The sequence below is a fragment of the Oryx dammah genome, unplaced genomic scaffold (assembly GCF_014754425.2).
Source record: "Oryx dammah isolate SB20612 unplaced genomic scaffold, SCBI_Odam_1.1 HiC_scaffold_24, whole genome shotgun sequence".
Taxonomy (NCBI): domain Eukaryota; kingdom Metazoa; phylum Chordata; class Mammalia; order Artiodactyla; family Bovidae; genus Oryx; species Oryx dammah.
In genome coordinates this window covers 76,389,536-76,414,867 of record NW_024070208.1, presented here as the reverse complement: position 1 = coordinate 76,414,867, position 25,332 = coordinate 76,389,536, and the positions used below count along the sequence as shown (strand labels likewise).

The 25,332-nt window shown below is 40.5% G+C and overlaps 2 protein-coding genes across 3 annotated transcripts in view; one reads left to right on the top strand and one right to left on the bottom strand.

Moving 5' to 3' along the window:
• The window catches only part of FGF14 (fibroblast growth factor 14), a 637,500-nt gene extending 615,532 nt beyond the window's left edge, over window positions 1-21,968 (top strand). For both annotated transcript variants that reach the window (XM_040267416.1, XM_040267418.1), the window contains exons 4-5: window positions 15,814-16,012; window positions 17,529-21,968. In XM_040267416.1, coding sequence (XP_040123350.1) covers window positions 15,814-16,012; window positions 17,529-17,665 — 336 coding nt within the window. In that variant the 3' untranslated portion in view covers window positions 17,666-21,968. The remainder of the gene's footprint in view (window positions 1-15,813; window positions 16,013-17,528) is intronic.
• Window positions 19,662-25,332, bottom strand: part of ITGBL1 (integrin subunit beta like 1) — a 228,322-nt gene continuing 222,651 nt past the window's right edge. The window contains exon 11 of the mRNA XM_040267415.1: window positions 19,662-24,779. Within this exon, the coding sequence (XP_040123349.1) occupies window positions 24,688-24,779 (92 nt within the window). The 3' untranslated portion in view covers window positions 19,662-24,687. The remainder of the gene's footprint in view (window positions 24,780-25,332) is intronic.

Sequence of the window (25,332 nt, the reverse complement as noted above, 5' to 3'; positions counted from 1 at the left end):
AGAATAGGACCTTGTTGTTTATCTCTTTTGTATATAGTAGCTTGTATCTGCCAATTCCAGACTCCTAATTTATCCCTCCTCACCTTCCCCTTTGGTAGCCATAAGTTTGTTGGCTGGAAAACTTTCTCCAGAATCGTATCTCCAAATCTCAAATATTCTCAGAGGGATCTGTCAGCAAATGGATTTTTTTCTTTTTTGAGAAGGTTCTTGTATCTCAATATGATTTCTTCTGAAATGAGGGAATCCCATGAAGGCCATACATATTCAGCCAGTCCCAATACGAATCTAACACAGGGGCTGGCAAACTTATTCTGTAAAGGGTCAGATGAATGTTTTAGGTTTGTGAGTCATACTGTCTCATTTGCTATATATCAGCTACTAAGCTTAAAAATAGTCAAGGCAATAAGTAAATTAGTGGATTTGGCTGTGTGCTGATAAAACTGCCTGGGGACTGCAGCTTGCCCGTCACTGTTCTAGAGATTTCATTTTTGCTTCTTCAATCTGGATATTCAACCACTGCCCTTGAGAACTGTTAATATAGCATCCTCAGTGCATAATTGTAAGTGATTCCTAATGTGGAATTTATTAAGACATTAAAGGGAGAACCTATTTAGAACCTGTAAATCTCTGCCCCTGGACTAAAACCCTTCTCCACTCTGAGTTATCTTTCTTTTTAAGGAGTTTTAGGTTTATAGAAAAAGTAAGCAGAAAGTAGAGTTCCAAGTTACCCCCACCCCTAAAAAGTTTCCCTTATTATTAACATCAAAGATTACTATAGTACATATTTTATAATTGATGAACTGATATTGGTATACTACTATAAACTAAGGGCTTCCCAGGTGACTCAGTGGTAAAGAATCTGCTTGTCAATGCAGGAGACACAGGAGCCGTGGGTTTGATTCCTGGGTTGGGAAGATCCCCTGGATGAGGAAATGGCAACCTTCTCCAGCCTTCTTGCCTGGGAAATCCCATGGACAGAGGAGCCTGATGGGCTACGCTCAATGAGGCCACAAAAGAATTGGACACAACTGAGCAACTGAGAATGCAAGCATATAAGCATTATGAGTTAAAGTCCATAGTTTACATTGAAATTTACTCTTTGTGTTGTACATTCTATGGATATTGGTAAATATAGGACATATACAATGTCATCTAGAGGATGTATCACTATCATATCGAGAATTTCACTGCCAGTGATCTTTTTACTCTCTCCATAATTTCGCCTCTTCAGGAATGTCATTGAGTTGGAATCATACACTAAGCATCCTTTGCAGATTGGATTCTTTCACTTACTAATAGGCATTTAAGATACCCCAAGACTTGATCATTTCTTTCTATTGCTGAATAATATTCCATTGTGTGTGTTGACTAAAAAAGATGTATCACATGAAAGTTGTAAGTTAAGTTTTACTTGGGGGCAAAATGAGGACTGCTGCCCAGTAGACAGCATCTCAGACAGTTCTGAGGAACTGCCCCAAAGAGGCATGGGGGAGGGACATATTTATATGTGATTTAGGTGAAGGGGGAGTCCATGCAATCAAGCACTTATCTTACAAAAAGGTTTTCTGCTAGTTTCAAGGAGCTGATGTCACCATGAAGGCATTTAGTATTCTTCTAAATATGAGAAAATGCAAGGATTGGGCTCATGAAATCAGTTCCTGAAAATATGTAACTATCTAAAGACCTCTTCCACCAGTTTTCCTGGAACACAAAGAGCCTCATTCTCCACACTGAACTCCCTTCAGGACAAGTTGAAGGTCAGCAGCTGCAGCGTCTCAGGATTCAGCCTCCGCAGAGGCAGATGGCAAATGCCCTTGGCAAGCGCCCATGTGTAGTTGACATATAGATTTACCACAGTTTGCTTATACATCCACCTATCGAAAGCCACCTTGGTTGCTCCCCATATTTGCAAATTACAAATAAAATCTCTATAAACATCTTATTCAGGTCTCTGCGAGGATGCAAATTTCAGCTCATCTGGGTAAGATAGCAAGGAACATGGTTGCTGGATCACACGGTCAGTTATCTTTTGAAAACACATTCTCAGGACATGGACATCATCTGTTTTCTTGGACATCTCTGGAGCTCATCTTTGCTTATTAGAAAGTCTCAATCCCATGGCGTGGCCAATATGATTTTCTGTCTTCCAGCTTCACTTCTCCACACAGAGCTTAGCTTCCAGCCACTCTCATCCAGGACCCCTACCTCAAAGAGCTTCTTATAATTTCTAAAATACAGTTCTTTTCCTTCCAAATTGGCTGTTTTTATCTTTCTTCTTCACTTTCACAAACTCTGACTCAGCTTTCAAAACCTAGCTAAATAGCATCACATTAAAAAAGCTTATCCCCTTCTTTGAGGCAGGTTTGGCTATTCCATCATCCATGGGGCTGCAAAGATTGAAGGCAAAAGAGAAGGGGCCAAAGAGGATGAGATGGTTGGATGGCATCACTGACTCAATGGGCATGGGTTTGAGCAAGCTCTGGGAGATAGTAAAGGACAGGGAAGCCTGGCGTGCTGCAATCCATGGGGTTGCAAAATGTCGGACACGACTTAGCGACTAAATAGCAACAGCAATGGGGTTACAAATGACTGAACAACTGCAAATGGCATGCACGCTTCTAGACTCTGCCTCTCAGGCATTCAGCACAACACAGGAAGCTCTGTTTTGTGATTGCTAATGTAGCTTATATGCAGAGTACATCATGAGAAACACTGGGCTGGAAGAAGCACAAGATGGAATCAAGATTGCTGGGAGAAATATCAAGAACCTCAGATATGTAGATGACACCACCCTTATGGCAAAAAGTGAAGAGGAACTAAAAAGCCTCTTGATGAAAGTGAAAGAGGAGAGTGAAAAAGTTGGCTTAAAGCTCAACATTCAGAAAACGAAGATCATGGCATCTGGTCCCATCACTTCATGGGAAATAGATGGGGAAACAGTGGAAACAGTGTCAGACTTTATTTTTTGGGGCTCCAAAATCACTACAGATGGTGACTGCAGCCATGGAATTAAAAGATGCTTACTCCTTGGAAGGAAAGTTATGACCAACCTAGATAGCATATTCAAAAGCAGAGACATTACTTTGCCGACTAAGGTCCATCTAGTGAAGGCTATGGTTTTTCCAGTGATCATGTATGGATGTGAGAGTTGGACTGTGAAGAAAGCTGAGCACTGAAGAATTGATGCTTTTGAACTGTGGTGTTGGAGTAGACTCTTGAGAGTCCCTTGGACTGCAAGGAGAGCCAACCATTCTAAAGGAGATCAGTCCTGGGTGTTCTTTAGAAGGAATGATGCTAAAGCTGAAACTCCAGTACTTTGGCCACCTCATGCGAAGAGTTGACTCATTGGAAAAGACTCTGATGCTGGGAGGGATTAGGGGCAGGAGGAGAAGGGGACGACAGAGGATGAGACGGCTGGATGGCATCACTGACTCAATGGACGTGAGTTTGAGTGAACTCCAGGAGTTGGTGATGGACAGGGAGGCCTGGCGTGCTGCGATTCATGGGGTCGCAAAGAGTCAGACACGACTGAGCAACTGAACTGAACTGAACTGAACTGAATGTAATATTGATCCTCTCTACTAATATGAAAGTGAAACTCTTGAAAACACAGACTGGCACACCTACAAACAAGTCCTTAGTGCCTAAGGCAACTGATTTAAATAAAACATTGTGGAAAGTTACTCTCTAAATACTTGAAATAATATCCTATAAAAGGACAGAAAGCACCATGCAAACTTACGTTATACACAGAAGCTTTATTTTGCCCAAGAACTACAGTATTTGACCTTTCAAAAACAGCAGTGAACACACACCAAATGTCATCCAGTTCCATAAGCAAAAAACCTACATGTTGTGCTTGACATTCTTTCTCCCTTAGCCACCATGTACAGTCACAGGGTCCTGACCATTTGACCTCCTAAATATTTCCCCAAACTGCCCTTTTCTTTCTGTCTCCACTGCTGACATCCACGCCTGGTACTGAAGTGAACAGCCAGCATCCTTGAATCCAAACTAGTTCTCTTCTCCATTCTTCACAGTTTCGCCAGAGTGGTCTTTCCAAATGCCTACCTGCCTTTGACATGCTCCTGCATAAAAACTTTTAATGCTCCTCCATTGCTTTTAGCGAAAGCCCCAAACTCTTCTTGGGACCACCCAGTTTGGCACATGTTTATCACCCAGAGCCCAGCTCTTACTCCTGTCTCTTTCACACTCTGCATTCCAATTTCAGTTTATTTTTGTCCTCTGAAATCTGTGTCTGCTCCTGCCCCAGGCCCTTTGCACGTGATGTCACCCTTACCAGAAATGTACTTTTTAAGTTTTTACTTTTAATGTCCATTTTTAAAGTCTTTATTGAATTTTTTAGAATATTACTGCTGTTTTATGTTTTGGTTTTCTGGCCACGAGGCACATGTGATCTCAGCTCCCCAACCAGGGACTGAACTTTCATTCCCTGCATTGGAAGGTGAGGTCTTAACCACTGGACCACCAAGGAAGTCCCTCCAGGAATATTCTTTATCCTGCTTTGTTGTTGTTTAGTCATTAAGTCATAGCCAACTCTTGCAACCCCATGGGCTGTAGTCCTCAAGGCCCCTCTGTCCATGGGATTTCCCAGACAAGAATACTGGAGTGGGTTGCTATTTCCTTCTCCAGGGGATCTTCCCCACCCAGGGATTGAACCCAAGTCTCCTGAATGCAGGCAGATTCTCTCCCGCTGAGCCACCAGGAAAGCCCTTATCCTGCTCTAAGCCTAGCTAACTCACTTAGCTCGGAGTTCTATGTTTTTTCCTTACCCATTCAGATTAGGTCAGGCTTGTTTATTATGTGTTCTCACAGAAATAACTCCTTTTCTTGTAAGAATTTCTTATTTGTAATGATATGATCAATAGTGTAACTGTTTCCTCTACTAGACCGTCATGCCTTAAGACTACCGATTATATCATTTTTGCTCATAGTTGTATCTCTAGGTCAAGAACAGTGACTGGCCAGAATATAATGCGTAAATTTCATGCATTTATTTATCCAGTTAACAATGGATTTAGACATTATTAAGTGCAGAATAATGGAAACTTGTTACCATGTGTGTTCACAGTATTTAAATTTTCAAATTTATTATGTAATATCTAGGACAGAAAGTTTAGCATTTGTACAACTTTGGACATGACTGAGTGACTAACCCTTTCATTTTTCATATGTGTGTGCGTATATGTATATATACATTCTGATCAATTTTAAATAATATCAGTTCAGTTCAGTCATGTCCGACTCTTTGCAACCCCATGAATCGCAGCACGCCAGGCCTCCCTGTCCATCACCAACTCCCGGAGTTCACTCAGGCTCACGTCCATTGAGTCCGTGATGCCATCCAGCCATCTCATCCTCTGTCATCCCTTTCTCCTCCTGCCCCCAATCCCTCCCAGCATCAGAGTCTTTTCCAATGAGTCAACTCTTCGCATCAGGTGGCCAAAGTACTGGAGTTTCAGCTTTAGCATCATTCCTTCCAAAGAAATCCCAGGGTTGATCTCCTTCAGAATGGACTAGTTGGATCTCCTTGTAGTCCAAGGGACTCTCAAGAGTCTTCTCCAACACCACAGTTCAAAAGCATCAATTCTTCGGTGCTCAGCTTTCTTCACAGTCCAACTCTCACATCCATACATGACCACTGGAAAAACCATAGCCTTCACTAGACAGACATTTGTTGGCAAAGTAACGTCTCTGCTTTTCAATATGCTATCTAAGTTGGTCATAACTTTCCTTCCAAGGAGTAAGTGTCTTTTAATATCATGGCTGCAGTCACCATCTGTAGTGATTTTGGAGCCCCCCAAAATAAAGTCTGACACTGTTTCCACTGTTTCCCCATCTATTTCCCATGAAGTGATGGGACCAGATGCCATGACCTTCGTTTTCTGAATGTTGAGCTTTAAGCCAACTTTTCACTCTCCACTTTCACTTTCATCAAGAGGCTTTTTAGCTCCTCTTCACTTTCTGCCATAAGGGTGGTATCATCTGCATATCTGAGGTTATTGATATTTCTCCCTGCAGTCTTGATTCCAGCTTATGCTTCTTCCAGCCCAGCCTTTCTCATGATGTACTCTGCATATAAGTTAAATAAGCAGGGTGACAATATACAGCCTTGACGTACTCCTTTTCCTATTTGGAACCAGTCTGTTGTTCCATGTCCAGTTCTAACTGTTGCTTCCTGACCTGCATATAGGTTTCTTAAGAGGCAGGTCAGGTGGTCTGGTATTCCCATCTCTTTCAGAATTTTCCAGTTTCTTGTGATCCACACAGTCAAAGGCTTTGGCATAGTCAATAAAGCAGAAATAGATATTTTTCTGGAACTCTCTTGCTTTTTCCATGATCCAGCGGATGTTGGCAATTTGATCTCTGGTTCCTCTGCCTTTTCTAAAACCAGCTTGAACATCTGGAAGTTCACAGTTCACGTATTGCTGCAGCCTGGCTTGGAGAATTTTGAGCATTACTTTACTAGCGTGTGAGATGAGTGCAATTGTGCAGTAGTTAGAGCATTCTTTGGCATTGCCTTTCTTTGGGATTGGAATGAAAACTGACCTTTTCCATTTCCTAGTGTCATACTCTCAGTCAACAACCTGGAAAGTAAAACAATTTACTTTTGCCTGTAAAATTCATAATGTAACATGAAAATAACTCAGTGCTAGTTCTATAATTAAACCCACAGCAGGATTGAGCTTCGTGGTGTTGCCTTCATCTGGGCAAAGTCGTTTAGCCAATATGCTGGCATTTTCCTCTTATTGGTCACTCTTCTCACAAAGTGTGGCTCTTTTCTTGCCTCTTTTCTGACTCTCCTGACCCTTCTCTTCAGTGGTGTTTATCTGCCCTTTTGTGTATCCTTTGGAATTATCAAACAACTTGCAACCAGAATCTGGGGACTCATGGCCAGTGTGTTTCCAGCTAATAATATAACAGCAAAGGAAAACAATCTTTGGGTTTTCATTTCAGCACCACGTGAGCTCCCTCTGTATTCCACACGTTCATGTTGATGATGATTCTTTTTCCTTTTTGTTAGTGTTGGTAGTTTTTTATTACTGATCTCTTTTATTCCAGTAAGATGATTTATTTGATATTGTGGGTGCAGGGGAAACCCCTTACCTTTGGCTCATATTTTCAACGTTGTTGTTTTTAATAAATATTGCTCAGTAGCAGCAATATGTACACAAATTATCACACAAATAGACATGAAAGCATCTTAATCCATTGCTTATGAGGACCTAAGCCCTCAGAGTCTTAAGATCATCATCTCTGACATGGGATCATGCTATTCTTCTTCTCAAAGCATTTTTAACTGTACTGTTGAATCAAACAAAATATATGTGAGTGGGCTCTAAAAATCATAAAGCTCAATATAGTTTAATATTTTTCAACAAATATGACATTTTAGGAGTATTTCAGAACCTACTTCTAGTTCATTTTTCTATGGAACTTTGTATTTTATAGGTTGGATAAATGATACTTTTGATTATTTGTGTGGTTTCATTTTTATTTATGCAAGTGGTTTTTGACTGAGCATTTTTATTAGGAAAAATCCACAATGCAAACACACACAAAAAGTTTTATGAGAAGGTCTAACTTAAAGTGGAGCTTAAAGGAAAGAAAGTAGAAAAAGCTTGTAGAGGCACGTACAAATGTTTTTTCAATCATTCAGTGGCTGGGGAAGGTGTATATGCCTTGGGTGAAGAGGAGAAGAGATTCATTTTAAGTATTCACATGTATTCTTGTCCTTGTTTTTTTTTTTTTTTTAACTCTTTTATTCTACTTTTCCCCCCCTTAACAATTATATCCTAAGACATGTGACTCTTCTGCCAAAGTGATAGCATCAATCAGTTATTACTATTTTTCATTTACATTTGTTTTCACCCATAGTTAGATGTAGATAAAGAGTAGCTGTATAAGGTACATGTTTAAAAATAATCTTGTGTGTTTATTTTGACTGTGCTGGATCTTCACTGCCCTGCGGGTCTTCCTCTAGTTGCGTTGAGTGGGGACTGCTCTCTGGTTGTGGTGTTTGGGCTTCTCATTTCGGTGGCTACTCTTGAGGAGCAGGGGCTCTAGGGCGCTGGGGCTTTAGTACTTGTGGTCCTGGCCTCTAAAACACTGGCTCCACACCACAACACTGGCTCCATTGCGGTGCACAGACTTAGTTGCTCCGAGGCATGTGGGATCTTCCTGGACCGGGGATCGAACCCATGTCTCCTGCATTGGCAGGTGAATTCTTTACCACTGAGCCACCAAGAAAGCCCTAAGCTATATATTTCCTGTGTTCTCACTGAGTAAATAACGATCTGTGCTGCTGCTGCTGCTGCTGCTGCTAAGTCGCTTCAGTCGTGTCCGACTCTGTGCGACCCCATAGACTGCAGCCCACCAGACTCCGCCACTCCTGGGATTCTGTGTGGGTTATCAATTCCTTAATGATACCAGGTAGCCACCAGTGACCACTGAAGTAGTACAGAACAATTAAATGTGTAATGCTTGTGCATCCACAGTCATATGGAGCTGGGCTAGGTGGCTCTGGCGATGTTGGTAGGACCTGATCACTTGTCTGGGAACAGGCTACTTTAAGTTGGGTGACTTGGCTATCGTCCACATGTCCCTCCTCCAGCAGGCTAGCCCAGCATGCTCTCAGCGCAGTGGAGAGACTGAGAGGGCAAACCCAATTGAACACGTGCCTGACAAGCCTCTGCCCTCTCCCCCTAGCTCACAGTGAGAAGACAAGTCAAATGACGTGCTGAAGACCTTTAATTCAGGGGAGGGTGAAGAATTCAGCCCATTTTTGCAACTGATCACATTGATGTATGGCAAAGACCATCACAGTATTGTAAAGTAATTATCCTACAATTAAAAGCAAACTACAAATTAAAAAAATTAAATTTAAAAAATGATTAAACTTGAAAATAAAGTACCTCTCCTCAGTTGAATGATAAATGGATAGGAATAGCTAAATTAGTCATCTTGATGAAAATAAATGTACTTGGGCAAATTGCTTAACCCCTCTGGGTTCCGTTTCTTCATTTCTAAAATGAGGGTACTAATAGCACCCAATCTCATAGATTATAGTGTGGGTTACTTGATTAGGTGAATGTATAGAGGAGTCCTTGGTACAGGATTATACACAAAGTTAAGTGTTATCTGTAATTATGTATACTCAGTCTCTCAGTCGTGTCTGACTGTTTGTGACCCTGTGGACTGTAGCCCACCAGGCTCCTCTGTCCATGGAATTCTCCAGGCAAGAATACTGGACTGGGTTGCTATTTCCTTCTCCAGGGGCTCTTTCTGACCCAGGGATCAAACCTGTGTCTCCTGCATTGGCAGGCAGATTCTTTACCACTAGCACCAACTGGGAAGCCCTGTGTTATTAACACAATAATGACATTGTTAGTAGCATTATTAGGCATCCATTTTTAAGCCATAACAAATTGTGAGAATGGTATATGGTTGGGTTATACTTCTTTAAGCATATTTATTTTGTGGTAGTTTTGCTAATATTTATAGCACTGATACCATCTGTTCATGTTGCAAGCATTATTATTTTAGAAATTTATTCATGTCTATATTATGGAGAAAACAGATTTAACATTATAGAACCAGCTCCCACATATTTTAATTACAATCTTAAAGCTTCTTATTTAAAGATACACTGTAAATATATTTGTTTCCATTTTCTTGCTTTAATAAATTTTTATTCTAATCATAAAAATAATAGCAAGCTTATGGATAATGCTGATTTAAAGATTGAGGGCAGGAGGAAAAGGGGACGACAGAGGATGAGATGGTTGGATGGCATCACCGACTCAATGGACATGGGTTTGGGTGGACTCCAGGAGTTGGTTATGGACAGGGAGGCCTGGGGTGCTGCAGTTCATGGGGTCGCAAAGAGTCAGACACGACTGAGAGACTGAACTGACTGAACTGAATCAATATTTACTAAAATTTCATGATCATTTATTAATTTGTTCTGTATAGTAACAGGAGGGCTTCCCTGGTGGCTCGGTGGTAAAAAATTTGCCTGCCAATGCAGGAGACTTGGATTTGATCCCTGGGTCGGGAAGATCCCCAGGAGAAGGAAATAGCAACCCACTCCAGTATTCTTACTTGGTGAATCCCATGGACAGAAGAACCTGGTGGGCTACAGTCCACAGAGTTGGAAAGAGTCAGACACGACTTAGCAACTAAGCAACAAAACAACAATTTTTAATATAGTCAGAGATAAAAACAAAAGAAATGTAGTAACTCAATGGATTGCGGACTATGCCATAGCCAAGCACTTTCACAGGAAGCCCAGACCCAAAACATACCATAAAGGCTTTTCCAGGGCTGAAACACTGATGAAAATACTGATTCAAATGGTCTGCATTTGTATATATGAAAATAAGTGCAATCCAGACTTCATTTGGAAAGATTCGCAACTAGCTTAATGACCCCTCCCTCAATTCCCTAGGTTGGAAAGTCCTCAAAATTTACCTTTGGATGAGAGTTGGCAAAACTTTTTAGCAAAGGACCATACAGGAAATACTGCAGTTTTTGCAGGTCATGCGATCTCAACTCTCCTCTGAACTTTGTAGCATGAATTTGGCCCATGGACTGTAGTTTGCCAGCCACTGAGTAGGAGTCTCAAGGTTACTGTTAGCGATTACGCTGAGTTATCTGGGTTTATGGCTTTTTCATTGGTTACAAATTGTGGAGCCCGGGTCCTCTATTTCCCCCACCCGTTTCTCTCATTCTGATGGAAGAAGCCTAGCTTGCTGCATGCAAATGGCCCATCAGGGTATTTTCCTAAACAAAGACGTTTCCCTCCAAAGAGGAATTCTGCTGCTACTGTTAAGATAATAAGTACACCACAGATGGTGCTTTCCTTTCAAAACAACCACAACAGAAAAGGAGATATGAAATTTTTGTTTCATTGTTGTGTTTTTTCTCTTCTGTGATTTGATGATTTCGTTTGGCAAAGTTACAGATTAATATTTAAGCTTCTGCTGGGACTCTATCACTGTTGATTTTTGCTGTGGCAGTGTTGGTGGCTCTAAATATAGTCTGGAAGGAGGAGAAAAAGACATACCAAACTCCTTATCTATGTCATTTTGGCAGTTTCAAAGAGTTTATAGCTGAGCTTAGACTTAAATACGTCTTCTCATATTATCATTGCCAGCTGTAGAATGTCTCACTGGCACAATCTTGGTATTGCTCAATTGTTTAAAAACCATCCATCAGGTTAGGGCTGTATTGACAAGCCTCCTGCGGTTCCTTCCTTCCTTAGTTCTTCTCTAGCCGGTCCACACTGGGGGTCTCAAACTGATGTGTTCAGGGGGCATCTCAGATCCTTGATACACACTATATTGAAAAACAAAAGCAGGAACAAACAAATAGTTGCCAACATACACAGGAGATTTTTATCTAGAAATCCGGGTTTTTTTTATTCCTTGAAAACCAGATCACTAAAGATCTAAGGCTTTTGTCTTCCAATGAGAACCATCATCTTTCCTGCCACTCCGTCTGTCTGCTCAACTCCGAGACTAAGTGAGGGGCATTTATCCTCACATGTGCTCTGCTGGGCTGCACCCAGCAGGCCTGCAAGTGTTGTACTTGATCAGCTTCAAGATCTAAGAAAGAGTCCAGAGTCAGCAATGGTGTCGCTCAGTTCCTCCAACCATCCTGTTATTCTATGATTATTTAGTTATTTATTATTTATTTTTGGCTGTGCTGGGTCTTCGTTGCTACATGGACTTTCCCTAGTTACTGCGAGTGAGGGCTACTCTTTGTTGCGGGCGTGTGGGCTCCTCATTGAGGTGGCTTCTCTTGTTCTGGAGCTCAGGCTTTAGGCGCTTGAGCTGCAATAATTGTGGTGCAGAGGCTTAGTTGCTCTATGCCATGTGGGATCTTCCTGGACCAGGGATAGAACTTGTGTCCCCTGCACTGGCAGGTAGATTCTTAATCACTGGACCACGAGGGAAGTTCCTTATCCTGTGATTTTTGTACCTATTTTAGAGATGAGAATACTGAAGCCCAGAGATTAAGTAACTTTCCCAAGGACACCCAGCAAGGAAGGAGTAGGGTCAGGGTTAACACTAGGCAGTCTGGATCCGCAGATGTTGCTCACCGTTATTCTATCTTCCATTTGCAAATTAAAAGTATATTTGTCCCTTATGAGTAGTTACCAATCTCAGTTTCCATTAATCCTACCAGTTCTCCTGAGAATGAGGGGGGTTGTTTTCAACTCCCGTATTTCATGAGCAGATTAAATTCTCTGAAAGTCTAGCAAAAAGCATTAGACAATAGTAGCCTTAAATGTAGTGTGTGTGTGCATGTGAGTATGTGTATACACAGTAATTATTTAACCAAGAATAAAGAAGGGTGAAAAAGTACCAACCAGTCTCTACCAGCACAACTGCCTGAAAGCTTTGGCTCTAATGTGGACGACTGAATCACCTCCCTGTGAAGTCACTGCCACAGCTTGCAGAAAGGATGTGTTATTGACTTCCTCGGAGTCCTAAGATGCAAACATTGTATCTAAAAAGACTTAGTGTCAGAGGTATAATAAGGTGCATGCTAAGTCACTTTAATCGTGTCCGACTCTGTGTGACCCTATGGACTGTAGCCCACCAGGCTCCTCTGTCCATGGGATTCCCCAGGCAAGAATTCTAGAGTAGGCTGTGATGCCCTCCTCCAGGGAATCTTCCCAACCTAGGAGTTGAACCCATGTCTCCTGTGTCTCCTGCACTGGAAGGCGGGTTCTTTACCACTAGCACCACCATACTGAGGTACACTCTGAGAATAAACAACTTCTTCTGAGTCAAGGGTCTTCATTATCTTTCATATTCAACTTTGTCAATTTAGAGTAGAAACCATACATTTCTAATTGCCATTGCAAAGCAAGCAGCATCCTCCATATTTCATACATCACAGCAGTATGGATCGGATCCACGTAAGGAAGGGTTGACTACTCTGTGGACCTGCATTTCGAAAGCTGGAGGTCAGTCTTCCTGGAGATTAAGATCAGTCTTCTATGATCCTCTTAATAAGGGAAGGCTATGGGTAGAGACCCAATATCTTAGCCAGCAGGTGCCAGCTCCCCTCCCCACCTGAATGATCAACTGGGTCAGCCTTTACCAAACCCACTCCCAGTTGATTCTAAGACAGATTTTTAACAATAAAACCTGCTTTAGGTTTTATTTTTATGCTTGGATGCCTTGAAAGTGAAGTGAAAGAGTTAGTCGCTCAGTCGTGTCCAGCTCTTTGCAACTCCATGGACTGTAGTCCACCTGACTTCTGTGTCCATGGAATTCTCCAGGCAAGAATACTGGAGTGGGTTGCCCTTCCCTTCTCCAGGCAATCTTCCTGACCCATGGATTGAAACTGGGTCTTCTGCATTGCAGGTAGATTCTTTACCCTCTGAGTCACCAGGGAAGCCCTTTGGATGCCTTGGCCTGTCTCCATAAAATGACAAAGGACATGCCAAATTCTAGTCTTTGTCCCAGAAGATCCATGTTCAACCAATATTATATTTATTAATATTTTGAGGATAAGCCAGATTTAGAGCATTCCATTTTATTTTCCTTACCTCACCACAAATGTGTGAACTTGGACTCTTTTATCAGTCTTTCTTTTGTTCAGGGCCTGGAGATTGACTAACCAAGGTTATCACTTATTAGTGAGAGAATTAATAGGAAATTTGGAGAAATAAAACTTAGTGGAAGACCAGAACATTTATTCAGATGGTACCTTATACAAATGACGGCTACATAAATTCCTTTGAGAGGGGCTAAACCTATCTTTCTGCTATTTTAATCTCATCAAATTAATCACTGGAACTGTCATCTTTGTCATGAGAAGCATCTGCCATTAACAAAACCTGTTCCCCTTGGAAAACAATTTAACTTTCATTGAATTAAAGTTATGGCGCACTCTGAATAAATTGTATCCTGCAAGAGACACCATTTGATAATTAGCACTCTCATGGGAAATACTTAAAGACCATTTCTACAGGAAACAATGTCATACCCCTTATTATGGTTAGCATAATTTTAACTCTTAAAGGTTTTATTTTTTTAGATCCTAAATGATGTGTTTTTCTGAATGTGTATAGAAAATAACTTCTTTAAAAGAAAACAAAGTTACCATTTTTCAGCAGTCATAAAAATCTACTAAGGTGAAAAAAAATTAAATATGTGATATTTTCAAAAAGAAAATGATAATAAAGGTCTACTTTGCATCTGTATTTCATAAATATGGAATAGCACAGAGTTGAGCCTATATAAAATAGCCACAAAAGCTAGTTAAGTGACTTCCATGATATGCAACTAGGAAGGTGGAATTTTAAATTTATTTTTCAAAGAAGTCTATTAGAAATGCTTTTGTAGGTTAACTTCTAGAAGTATGTAAAACTCATCTATGAATATTTGTAATATTAATGATAATTTTAAAGTAGCAACTGTGTGTTATTCATCAGTTGATGTAGATCATGGTGTTGAAAGTCATGTTAACTCATTGTGCTGTTTCAAAATAGGTGGGCTGGAATTTAGTCATAACAGCTATTGATGGTTCTCTTGAAGAGTTCCAGGGGGGCTCCAGACCATGGGTTAGATCGTGGTTTTCAGCTCCCGTCTCTATAACCAGCTAACATGACCCCTGGCGTCAGCGTCAGGGGCTAGCTTGTGTGCCAAGTGATTGTCAGGGGTTTAGTTTTAGGTGTCAGCTTGTCTCTTTGTAGGTAAAACATGTCATCCTGTAATAGAGGTGATCCAGTGAACAACTGGAAACTGTTAGATTATCATGTAATAATAATTCCTACAGAAATATTGAAAATAGGTTAGCCAATACCTTCAATATATCTTTTGGAGGTTTGGCCAAACAGTTCATTTGGGTTTTTCCATAAGATGTTACAGAAAAACCTAAAGTAACTTCTTGACCAACCCAATATTATTATTACTTTTTAAATTTATTGTGAATACAGGGTGCTGGACTTCCCAGGTGGCACTAGTGGTAAAGAACCCACCTGAAAATGCAGGAGACAAAGGAGATATGGGTTTGCCCCCTGGGTCTGGAAGACCACCTGAAGGAAGGCATGGCAATGCACTCCAGTAATCTTGCCTGGAGAATCCCAGGGACAGAGGAGCCTGGCGGGCTATAGTCCATGGGGTCCCAAATAGTTGGACACGACTGAAGCAACTTAGCACAAAGGCATGCACAGGGTGGTACTTTATCATGCTGTTTCTGGTTATACCCTGCTTGAATTGTATTCTGTTCAACCGAATACTATTGCTCCTGTCTTCTATTTTCTAATTAGAGGGCATCCATAATTTTGCCTATATACATACATACATACATGAATGTGTGCTAAGTCAGTTCAGCTGTGTCTGACTTTTTGTGACCCTATGGACTGTAGCCACCCAGGCTCCTCTGTCCATGGGATTCTCCAGGAAAGAATCCTGGAGTGGGTTGCCATTTCCTTCTCCATGGGATCTTCCCAACCCAGGGATCGAATTTACGTTTCTTACTTCTCCTACATTGACATTGGCAGGCCAGTTTTCCACCACTAACGCCACCTGCGAAGCCCCATACATACGTACATATATATATATATTTTTCCCCCAAAATAGCAGCTTCTTCTCGACACATTGTATGTTGATAAAAGTTAACACCTATTGGAAGAGGAATATCTGGTCATCCATGCCCGAGTGCTGCCTGGTCGGCCATCCTAGATGAGTTTCTGCAAGAAGGAAGAGGAAACACAAGGAAGCTCCTGTCCCTTCCTCTAACCTTCATTTCTTCCTTTTCTCTCAACAGGAACTTTTTACCCCTGAGTGCAAGTTTAAAGAATCTGTTTTTGAAAACTATTATGTAATCTACTCATCTATGCTGTACAGACAACAGGAATCTGGCAGAGCCTGGTTTTTGGGATTGAATAAAGAAGGGCAAGTTATGAAAGGAAACAGAGTAAAGAAAACCAAACCAGCAGCTCATTTTCTACCCAAGCCATTGGAAGGTGAGTGTCATATGTGCATTATCCTGATCAGATGTATTACGTGTTTATCTGCCACATCCATGACTCTGCCATGGCCACAAGGGAACCTCGTGGAAGGCTGGAAATATCTCTCACCTTGCTCTGGGTGGTGGTCCCACAGGTGTCTACTTATATTGTGCATTTAAGATTTGTATACGTTACTGTATAATATGTGTATGTGTGTATATATGCATATGGTGGTTCATCCTAATGAAACATAAGGTATCTTCATAAAATATCTGATTTCAAAACCCTAAAAGCAGGTTGGGCAGCTCTAATTCACTTGTGTTTCTGATGGCAGAAGATTTTAAGTCAGTTCATTTTCCCTAAGCACCAGTCAGTCTGGAAGTTCCTTTCCCAGGATTCCCTAGGTTCCTTTTCTAACAAAACCACACAAACTATTGGAATCAGTGATGTCACCAGATACTACTCAATTCCTTGGAGCCTCCTGGGATGTCAGTCCCAGTGATCCTCTTGCCATTCGGCATATCTGCCTTGCTGCTACTGCTGCTGCTAAGTCGATTCAGTCGTGCCCGACTCTGCGGGACCCCATAGACGGCAGCCCACCAGGCTCCCCCATCCCTGGGATTCTCCAGGCAAGAACACTGGAGTGGGTTGCCATTTCCTTCCCCAGTGCATGAAAGTGAAAAGTGAAAGTGAAGTCCCTCAGTGATATTCGACTCTTAGTGACCCCATGGACTGCAGCCTACCAGGCTCCTCCACCCATGGGATTTTCCAGGCAAGAGTACTGGAGTGGGGTGCCATTGCCTTCTCTGACATCTGACTTATAGGATATTAATTACAGATATTCAGTATTACATTTGAAAATGAGGCATAAAAATAGAAAGCTCCTCACACTTACCTTCAGTTATTTAAGGGTGTCTGTGCTTGACTGGCAGGAGAGAAAATCTAAACAATGAGCTCCAGAAGGTTCTGGCTTTGCCTGTTGCTTTGTATGGCTTTGAAGCTGACATAGTGTGGTCATGTTGCTTTTTAATCACTTGAGAGTTTGAATTTAATGACCTAAAGGCCTAGACTGGAGAAGATGAGTGTCCATGTGTTGACAGCATGTAGAGTTGGACACGACTGAAGTGACTTAGCAGCAGCAGCAGTGGGAAGAAGGTCTGAGTTTTTCTCGCTGAACAAAGAGAATTGGATTAAATGTTTGCCATTCTCATATACTTCCTGTGGCGTGTGTGTGTGCGTGTGCGCGTGCACGCGTGCGTGTGCGCGTGTGTGTCTATAGCCCCCATTTAAACCTTCTCTCCTGGATAAAAAAATCCAGGCACAGTGACATGCACGGTTTGGAGACAGAAAACTGGAAAATGCGAAAGGAAGTCATACTTTCTGTTCAGGGGCTGGTTTTTACTGCTTTAAAACAGGAATTCCCTTACTCGACTTCCGGGAAAAAAGAGACTGGGCCTCCAGCGGAGGTGTGTGCCTGAACCTAACCAGGTAACATTTCCTTTTCTGCCCTCCTCCCCCGCCCCATCGCTAGTTGCCATGTACCGAGAACCATCTTTGCATGACGTCGGAGAAACGGTCCCGAAGGCCGGGGTGACGCCGAGTAAAAGCACGAGTGCGTCGGCCATCATGAATGGAGGCAAACCAGTCAACAAAAGTAAGACGACATAGCCAGACCCTCACAGGTGTTGTGACTGACTCGCCCCCGAGCGCCGTTGAGCAGTTTATCCCGGCCAGACCCTCCCGCTTCCTCCGGGGGCCCAGGAGCCGCTGGGGGTAGGCTGCTCCCCGCTGGCCCGAACTCCTTGGTTGCAAGTGGATAAATCTCAACGCGTCGCGCCCCCCCACAAGAAGACACCTGGACAACCAGCTCAACTCAGACCATGGAATGCCCTACCAGATATGGAATGCCTTTTTAATATCTTTTCTGTGACTGTGACACTTCATGTGAATGACCTCCTTCACGAGTCCACTCGACACCTTGCCTGCTGACAGCTACCCATATTCCTTTTTGAGTCCCGTTTCGGCGAAATCCGTGTGTTTCAGTTCGATTTTTGTAGCACACAGATACTCTTGAGTAAATTTCTAGTTAGATGCTGTAAACCTGTGCTATTCTGGAGTTCTCTTCTTCCCGTTTATTTTTTCCAGGGCTGCTGGCTCTACTGTCTGTGACCTTTTGTAGGGATGGTGTTCCTCTCAATCTTAACTGCTGCAGTTGGCTTAGTTGGGAGAGCAATCAGGGAAATGGAAAGGCTTCTAAACCTATTATGACAAATTGCATCTATAAAGATTAGGACTGTGGTCTCCGGCTCACACTACTGATGAAACACACATATACGCCCCGTCCAGTAGCAGATACTGTGCTCCCGAGGCCCGCGCGGCCGGGCTGAGAAACGGGGTCAAACGCGGTCATGGGAAGCGCTCTATGATCTGGGTTTGACATCCCCTTTAGTTTCTTTGTGTGTGTGTGTGTGTGTGTTTTATACATATCACAAGCTTACTGGTAATGGTAACATTTGCCTTGCCCAGCGAGCAAGACCCACTGGTTTTTGAGAAAGTGGGTCAAAAGAACTCTGTAGGCCTTGTAGGCCTGATTAAGGTTCATTTTTCATCTATGAATCCTCATTATTTGGGAAAAAAAAGAAAAAAAAATCAATGATTAACAACCTACAAGAATTGCGCTACCTAAATCCATTTCAGATAAAGAATCCTTCCTGTTTTTAATGAAACAAACAACACCATCCCTGATCTGGGCTGCGTTCCACTCATACTCGGCAGAGCATGGGCAAGGCGGCTGTTGTGTTCTTTCCTGCAGCAGCAATGCAAATGCTAGTTATAAATTAGACTTTAATATTTTTGGTGTTTAATGACAAGTTTTTAAACCGGACACATTAGGGAAAAAAAAAAAGTATTTTTTTTAGCTCAGCATGCTGAGTCAGGTACTGTGTATTTCACCAGTCCATACCTCTGACTCAGCTTCTGGGGTCCATGTGGCCCTGTAGCTGAATTAGAGGTGCCTTGCCATGATCTCAGAATGCAGTCTGTTGAATTATTCTAGATTAAAAATAAAGGCAAACCAACACGTTCAAATATCAGGTTTTCAGTCCATCCTATATATATATATATTTTATTTCTTTCTTTTGTTTGATTTTGCTTTCTTAACTTCCTTTGGGATTTCCAACTGCTGAATTCTGAGCTTAGGGAAGACAGTAACTGAGAAAGTCCAGGAACAGTTGACTCCACAGTGAAGAAACCATGCAAAATGTTCACCATTGGCTCTAAAGAGTTTCAAAATGTTTGATACTAAACTGTTTGGAAAAATATTTGTTAACTGTGTATACTTAATAAATTTCAATGTTTTTCTCCTCTGAACAGTTAATTGAGACCAAACTGAACCTCATTTATAGAAAACTATATGTGGTATCCATGTACTGGCCTCTTGTTATTTTCCATGTGGAAGGATGACCCAGTCTCCATTTTCTCCCATCTGCACTGTATTTACTGGGAAATTATTTTGTCACTGCTTTCCTAAGTCTCCATGACAGCCTTTGCCCAGCCTTTAAAAATTTTGGCCTGCTTAGCTGATTAAAGATTTACTATCAATTTAACTGTTTATGCTTATTTCATTTTCATATTGAATTCCACTTTAATAAATAAAAAGTTAGCATAACATCTGAGTAGATTTATTGTTGATAATGCTAAAGTACAAATACAACAAAATGATTCTTTTGACCTCTCTTGATTTCTTATTACACCGTTTCAAAGCCTATTATTTTTAATAGGCTAAGTTAAAATACATTAGATGAATTACATTAATCAATTTTTAGGGAAGACATATACTCCATAGTATGTGACAAACTGTGAATAACAACTTGAAATTCCAATTAGATGGACTGACCCTACCATGCACGTGTGTGCAGGTGCACGCGCGCGCGCGCACACACACACACACACATCAAAAAACCCCACCTATATGTTTTTGGTAATCAGCCCTACTTGCTGGTTTCTTTTTCTCTCCTGCAAGCTTGTTTATCAGTTAAAATTATGACAAGATTTATTTTTGTAAATGAGTGAGATTTCAGTAAATGTGTACCTCTGTTTTGTTTTTTACATGAGTTATCTATAAGGGCATTTATCCCTATGAATGGATGTCAAAATACTTTCTTCTAATATATGTTTAGACGTACTGCAGAGGGGTCCTTGTTATTTGTGATTTAGTTAGATCATTTCCTCTGTGTCTGGTCTGACCTGTTGCATGGAACGAGGACAGCGCTGATGAACTGCATGTTGTAGGACCTGTGTTTCAAGAGCCATTGGTGTGTATTACTCAATCTACATACAAAGAGTCTGTCTGCATTGTACAGTTTCTGTGTTTAATAGCATTTGTTGTATTCATAAATACAACACATTGAATAAAATATTTATATGAAGGCATATTCTAAAACATTGAACAACTTTATGTAACAAAATGGCATTGCATCACCCACAGATATAGAGAAATGTCATGTAAATAAGTTTGGTAAACTCAGTCTCCCCCTTTACCATGCCAAAGAAGATTTTAGCTCTTTGATGATACCTCTTTTGCTATTTTTCCAGGATAAGACTCCACCATTTTTCTCCCCTCAAAAACTAACTTTGCTGTTTTAAGTGCAATCTGTCGCCATTGATGTTCTGTACAGTAAATCTGATGGAATTCATTTGTATTTGGAGACCACCATGTGATCTGTACCTACATGTACGTATGTTGATTTTATCGAGTCTTTCCAGTATCACATGCCTTTTGCATTCATGTCTGGTGTGGAAGGGTTATGTCTGCTGATCTGTTATAGTAGCTGTTGCTTCACTCATTCCTCAACAATGCTCTGGAATGTTTATTGTTTTAATATTTCTAGTGATATCATTTTATTTTCTTATGTTTGCTAAAATATTTTGCTACAACTTAACCTGAAAAAATTATAGAAGAGAGGCAAATGGTCCAGCGTATATAAAGAGTACAATGGAAATGAACATCATTCCATTACAAATCTTGGAGAATGTAGAGGTTCTTGCTTCAAATGTTCCTTTGCCCTGAGTGTTTTGGGTTAAGGATTGGCTTCAAAAGTGCCATGATGAACCCATAAGACTCCTGCCATGGTCCGATTATTTGCCTCTTGGAGTGCAAGAGGAGTTTCTTTATCATACCTGGCCAGTTGCTTAATGAATGCTTGAAGCACCAAAACAGTCAGCTGTTTTCAGGATGACCAATATCAGATTTGGCTCTTTTTTAAAAAACAAGAAAAAAAAAATACTTCTCGACTTAAAAGTTAGACATGTACCACTTCATTTAAAGTTCTCTCCCTAATATTAGAGGGAGTATGAACATTTTAGAAGGAGCCTATATCCAGGGATAGCTGTTGAGCTAAACACAGGCATCTCAGACTCCAGATGTGAATTGTATTACTCTGGAGTAAAATACCTTTTTTAGAGTAGCTTTGTTTGCTTACAAAGTGGCCTGTTGACTCAATACTGAGTGGAGTTTCAAAAGCTTTGATAGTAAGTCTGCAAACAAAGGTTGAATTATGTCTTGTTTTTGTTTTCTCTTGGTTTTCTCTCTCATTTGGTCTAATCCGCATGTTGTGTTCGCATTTGAAGTGGTGGAGGCCATTCCTTCCAATGCATGGTGAGAATCCAGATTAGCTCAGAGTCCAGGGTGATTCTCTTAGGTCTCAGGATGTTTGCAGACTCTTATTCAAAAGTCCTTTATGGAGGAATTCCTCAGTGATGGTTTGCCAAGCAAACTGGGTTGGTGCTAATACCATTGGCAAACGTGTATCCTTCCCAATTGACGTATTTCCACCATAACTACTGACCAACTTGAATAAGCCAATAAAATTTCCCTCCAACTGTTATAAGTTTATTCTTGCCCTGCCATTTTTTTTTTTTTTTTTTTTTTTGAAGAGGGAGTTTCTATCTAAGCAATGGAATCAAAAGTCAAGGTACAAAATCACATCTAAGAAGGGTAGAAATTTATGTCTTTGTATGTAACTATGTTTATTTTTCTCCAAGTTAAACATGTAAGTTAAATCACTTCTTCATAGATCTATTGATGTCTGCATTGCTAGAGACCCAAAATCATACATAAACACACACAAGAACTGTTGCAGCAGACAGAAAGTGGTAAAATGAAAATATTTTTGTTTTAGAAGAAAAATATTCGTTAGCAGGTAGGTACCATGTGACTTAATGCCGTAATTTCCTTTTGGCTCAATACTTCCAAGCTAAATAAACCCCAGAATAGAGCTGAATTATATTTTCAGCTTTGTCAAAAAATTTGGACCAATCACATTTTGAACTTTGTAATACACTAATTTCTCCATATTTTAACTTTTTCTTAAAAAAAAAAACATGAATGCCAAGGACATTTTTGTTAAATGAAAATAGAAAAAGAGCAGCATTTTTGTTGTAGGTGCTGTTAATGAAAAGGGTTAACAGATATAGAGAATGATAAGAAAAAGAAGACACACCGAGGGTTATGTGTTAAGAGAGGAAGCTAAGAGCAGTTTCAGTAGAGCAGAGGCTGGCAAACTCCTGCTTGGGTACAAGCCAAATCCATCTCCCAATGTTTCTTACAGTCCAGGAGCTCAGAATGAATTTGTTTTTTCAGCTTTAAAATATTAAATGAAAACAAACAAGCATTTGTAACAGAGATGTATATGACCCACAAAGTCTAAACTCTTTACCGTCTGGTCCGTTATAGAAAGTAAAGTTCTGCAAGAAAGGAACCTGAAGGTCTTTTGTGCACATTATGATGGCTGGATAAGGTAATGAAGCTGAGTGTCTGTGCAGCATCACATAAGGCATCAGAACTGCAACTGAACAATAACAGCTTTGTTTGAGGGTTAAAGTGTTTAGGGAGAGAAGAGGAAAGAGTAAAATCTGTATTGTTCCTTCACAGCTTCTATTTCCCTCATTTACAAAAACTGATATATTGATTGATATACTTGAGACTAGAGATACAATCACACGGTTGCACTCCTTAATCTCAGGATAGAAATGACAATTTTATAAATCTCTTAAAGTACAAGAACACTATTAGTACTATCAAAATCAGCATCAGTTAAATTTTATCTTAAATAATTTTCAATATTAAAATTTTCAGTAACTCAGCAGATGCATATTTTCCTTATTTTTGGTGATGTGACTTAGAAAAGTCCAAGCCACAACTCTAGAATATTTACATCATCAAGGAAATTTCCAAGTAAAACTTTTCATCTTAATGTGGAAATGATTTTGTTACATTATTCTAGGATTTTACAAGATAGAAATCACCTTTAGAAAAAAAAAGTGGGGTTTTTATTAGCTCTAAATAATTAAGGGTTGCCTAACTAATGTGTATAAGTAGATTTAACTGTAAATATGTAAGGGAAGTCTGAATTATTGTACATTTTCATAATTCAATGTGAATTTCATACAGAGCAGAATATCACCATTAAGAAAATAAACATTTTGTTCTTATTATTGACTGAATACTTGTAATTTCTATTTCAGGCATTTCTGGATTTTTTTTAAACCCTCTGAGCTTTTGAGACTTTTAATCTTAATATAATTTCTTGATTTCTTTGCATGAGCCTACTTTTCCAGTAAAAAATGTATCCTTACAAATAAGAGTTTTTAAGGGAGGTGAATGTATATTTCAGGCCCATCATACACCTAACTATATGCTGTCTTTTTAAAAGGCAAGTTATCATGGAGTAGTTTAAATAGTAAAAAATCAGAATTCCTATACATGTAACTCCTGCCCAATATTAAAAAATGTTCTAGAAATAGAAAATAGATACCCCTGAATAAAAATTCATTTTGGGAAGTTAATCCTCAGTAGGTAAATATATACTGACACAGAATATAAGCAAGTTATGTCACTATTTATTTAAAATGTTGAATTGTACATTTTTCATAATATCTTCCTTCATTTTAAGAGAGTCTTTTTTGTGTGTGAGTCTAAAAGGGGGGGAGGGATAAGAAAAATGACTTAATGGCTAAAATGACCAGGTTTATTTCTTTTTTTCAAAAGCACTGATGATGTAGTTTCTGCCCCATGTCCTATGTGTGTCTGGATACCTTATGTCTCCATGGAAATGATGAGTGATATGGAACCCTGGCAAAATATGATCAATGGATTTATGTGAGGCTGTATTTTTTCCTTAGACACGAATATGGTCTTTCTTGTACAGGGTTGTACATTTCTAACAACCATGTAATTCAATGTTTCTCAGCTCAGGCACCCTTGACATGTGAAGTCAGGTCATTCTTTGCTGTGGGGGGACTGTCCTGTGTCGCAGAGGATGTTCACAGCATCCTTGGCACCCACCCACTGGATATCCACCCCTAACACGCCCTCCACGCCTCCCAGGGTGACCAACAAAATTACCTGTAAACATTATCGTCAAGCGTTTTCTGGGTGGTAAAGTTTGCCCTTGTTGAGAACCACTGATGTAAATGAAGGTAGGAAAAGTTTTTTCTGATGCTATTTTCATCAGAATTTGCTTAACTCATTTTTAATGGGTACCCAGATTTCATTCAGGCATTCAGAAAGAGAAAAACATACAATAGTCTTGTTTGACCTGTCGTAGTGGTGATTATACATGGTTTCCTCTGCATTTATACGTTCTGAGGGCCGAGAAGAAAGAAGAACCCGGTTCCCTGCCACGTAATCGTTAGGGGTATTCCGTGCCGAGCCAGATCTCACAGGCGTTTCCGTTCCATCCGTCCCAGCATTCACAGTTTCCACAGCTACAGATTCCATTCCCTGCAGCAGAGTACACAGGGCTGTCATCATCACGATAGGAAGGCACCACGTTATAAAAGACGTCATTCCAAACCATGGCTGTTCATCAGCAAGACCATTTCATTCATCCTCAGCAGATTTTCTGATTCTATTCTGGAACCATCTTATCTCATGTAGCAGCTATGGGAAATCTAATTTTTCACACAATTAATGGCCGCTGCTTGATGCCACCCTGTGGGTAGCATCTAAGAGTGACCATCCTGTATCACTCCAGGTGGCTTCCAAGTCATAATTTTGTTTTCCTGTAGACAGCAAGTTATGTCTGACTTATGAATAAATGTGGAAAACTACCAAGTCCCTTGACATAGAATGAGGTAAGCTGAGGAATCAGAAGAGGAGCCTTGTTTCATAGGGGTGAACTGAAAGTGAAGGTCTTCACTGAAAGTGAAGCTTAATGACATGGAAGCCTTCATCTTTTACCTGCCACTGGAAATAAGGAGAGCAGATACATGTGTCTCTTTTCCCTGTAACTTATTCAAGGGGATGTATTTTATTGACATAACTGATATCAGGA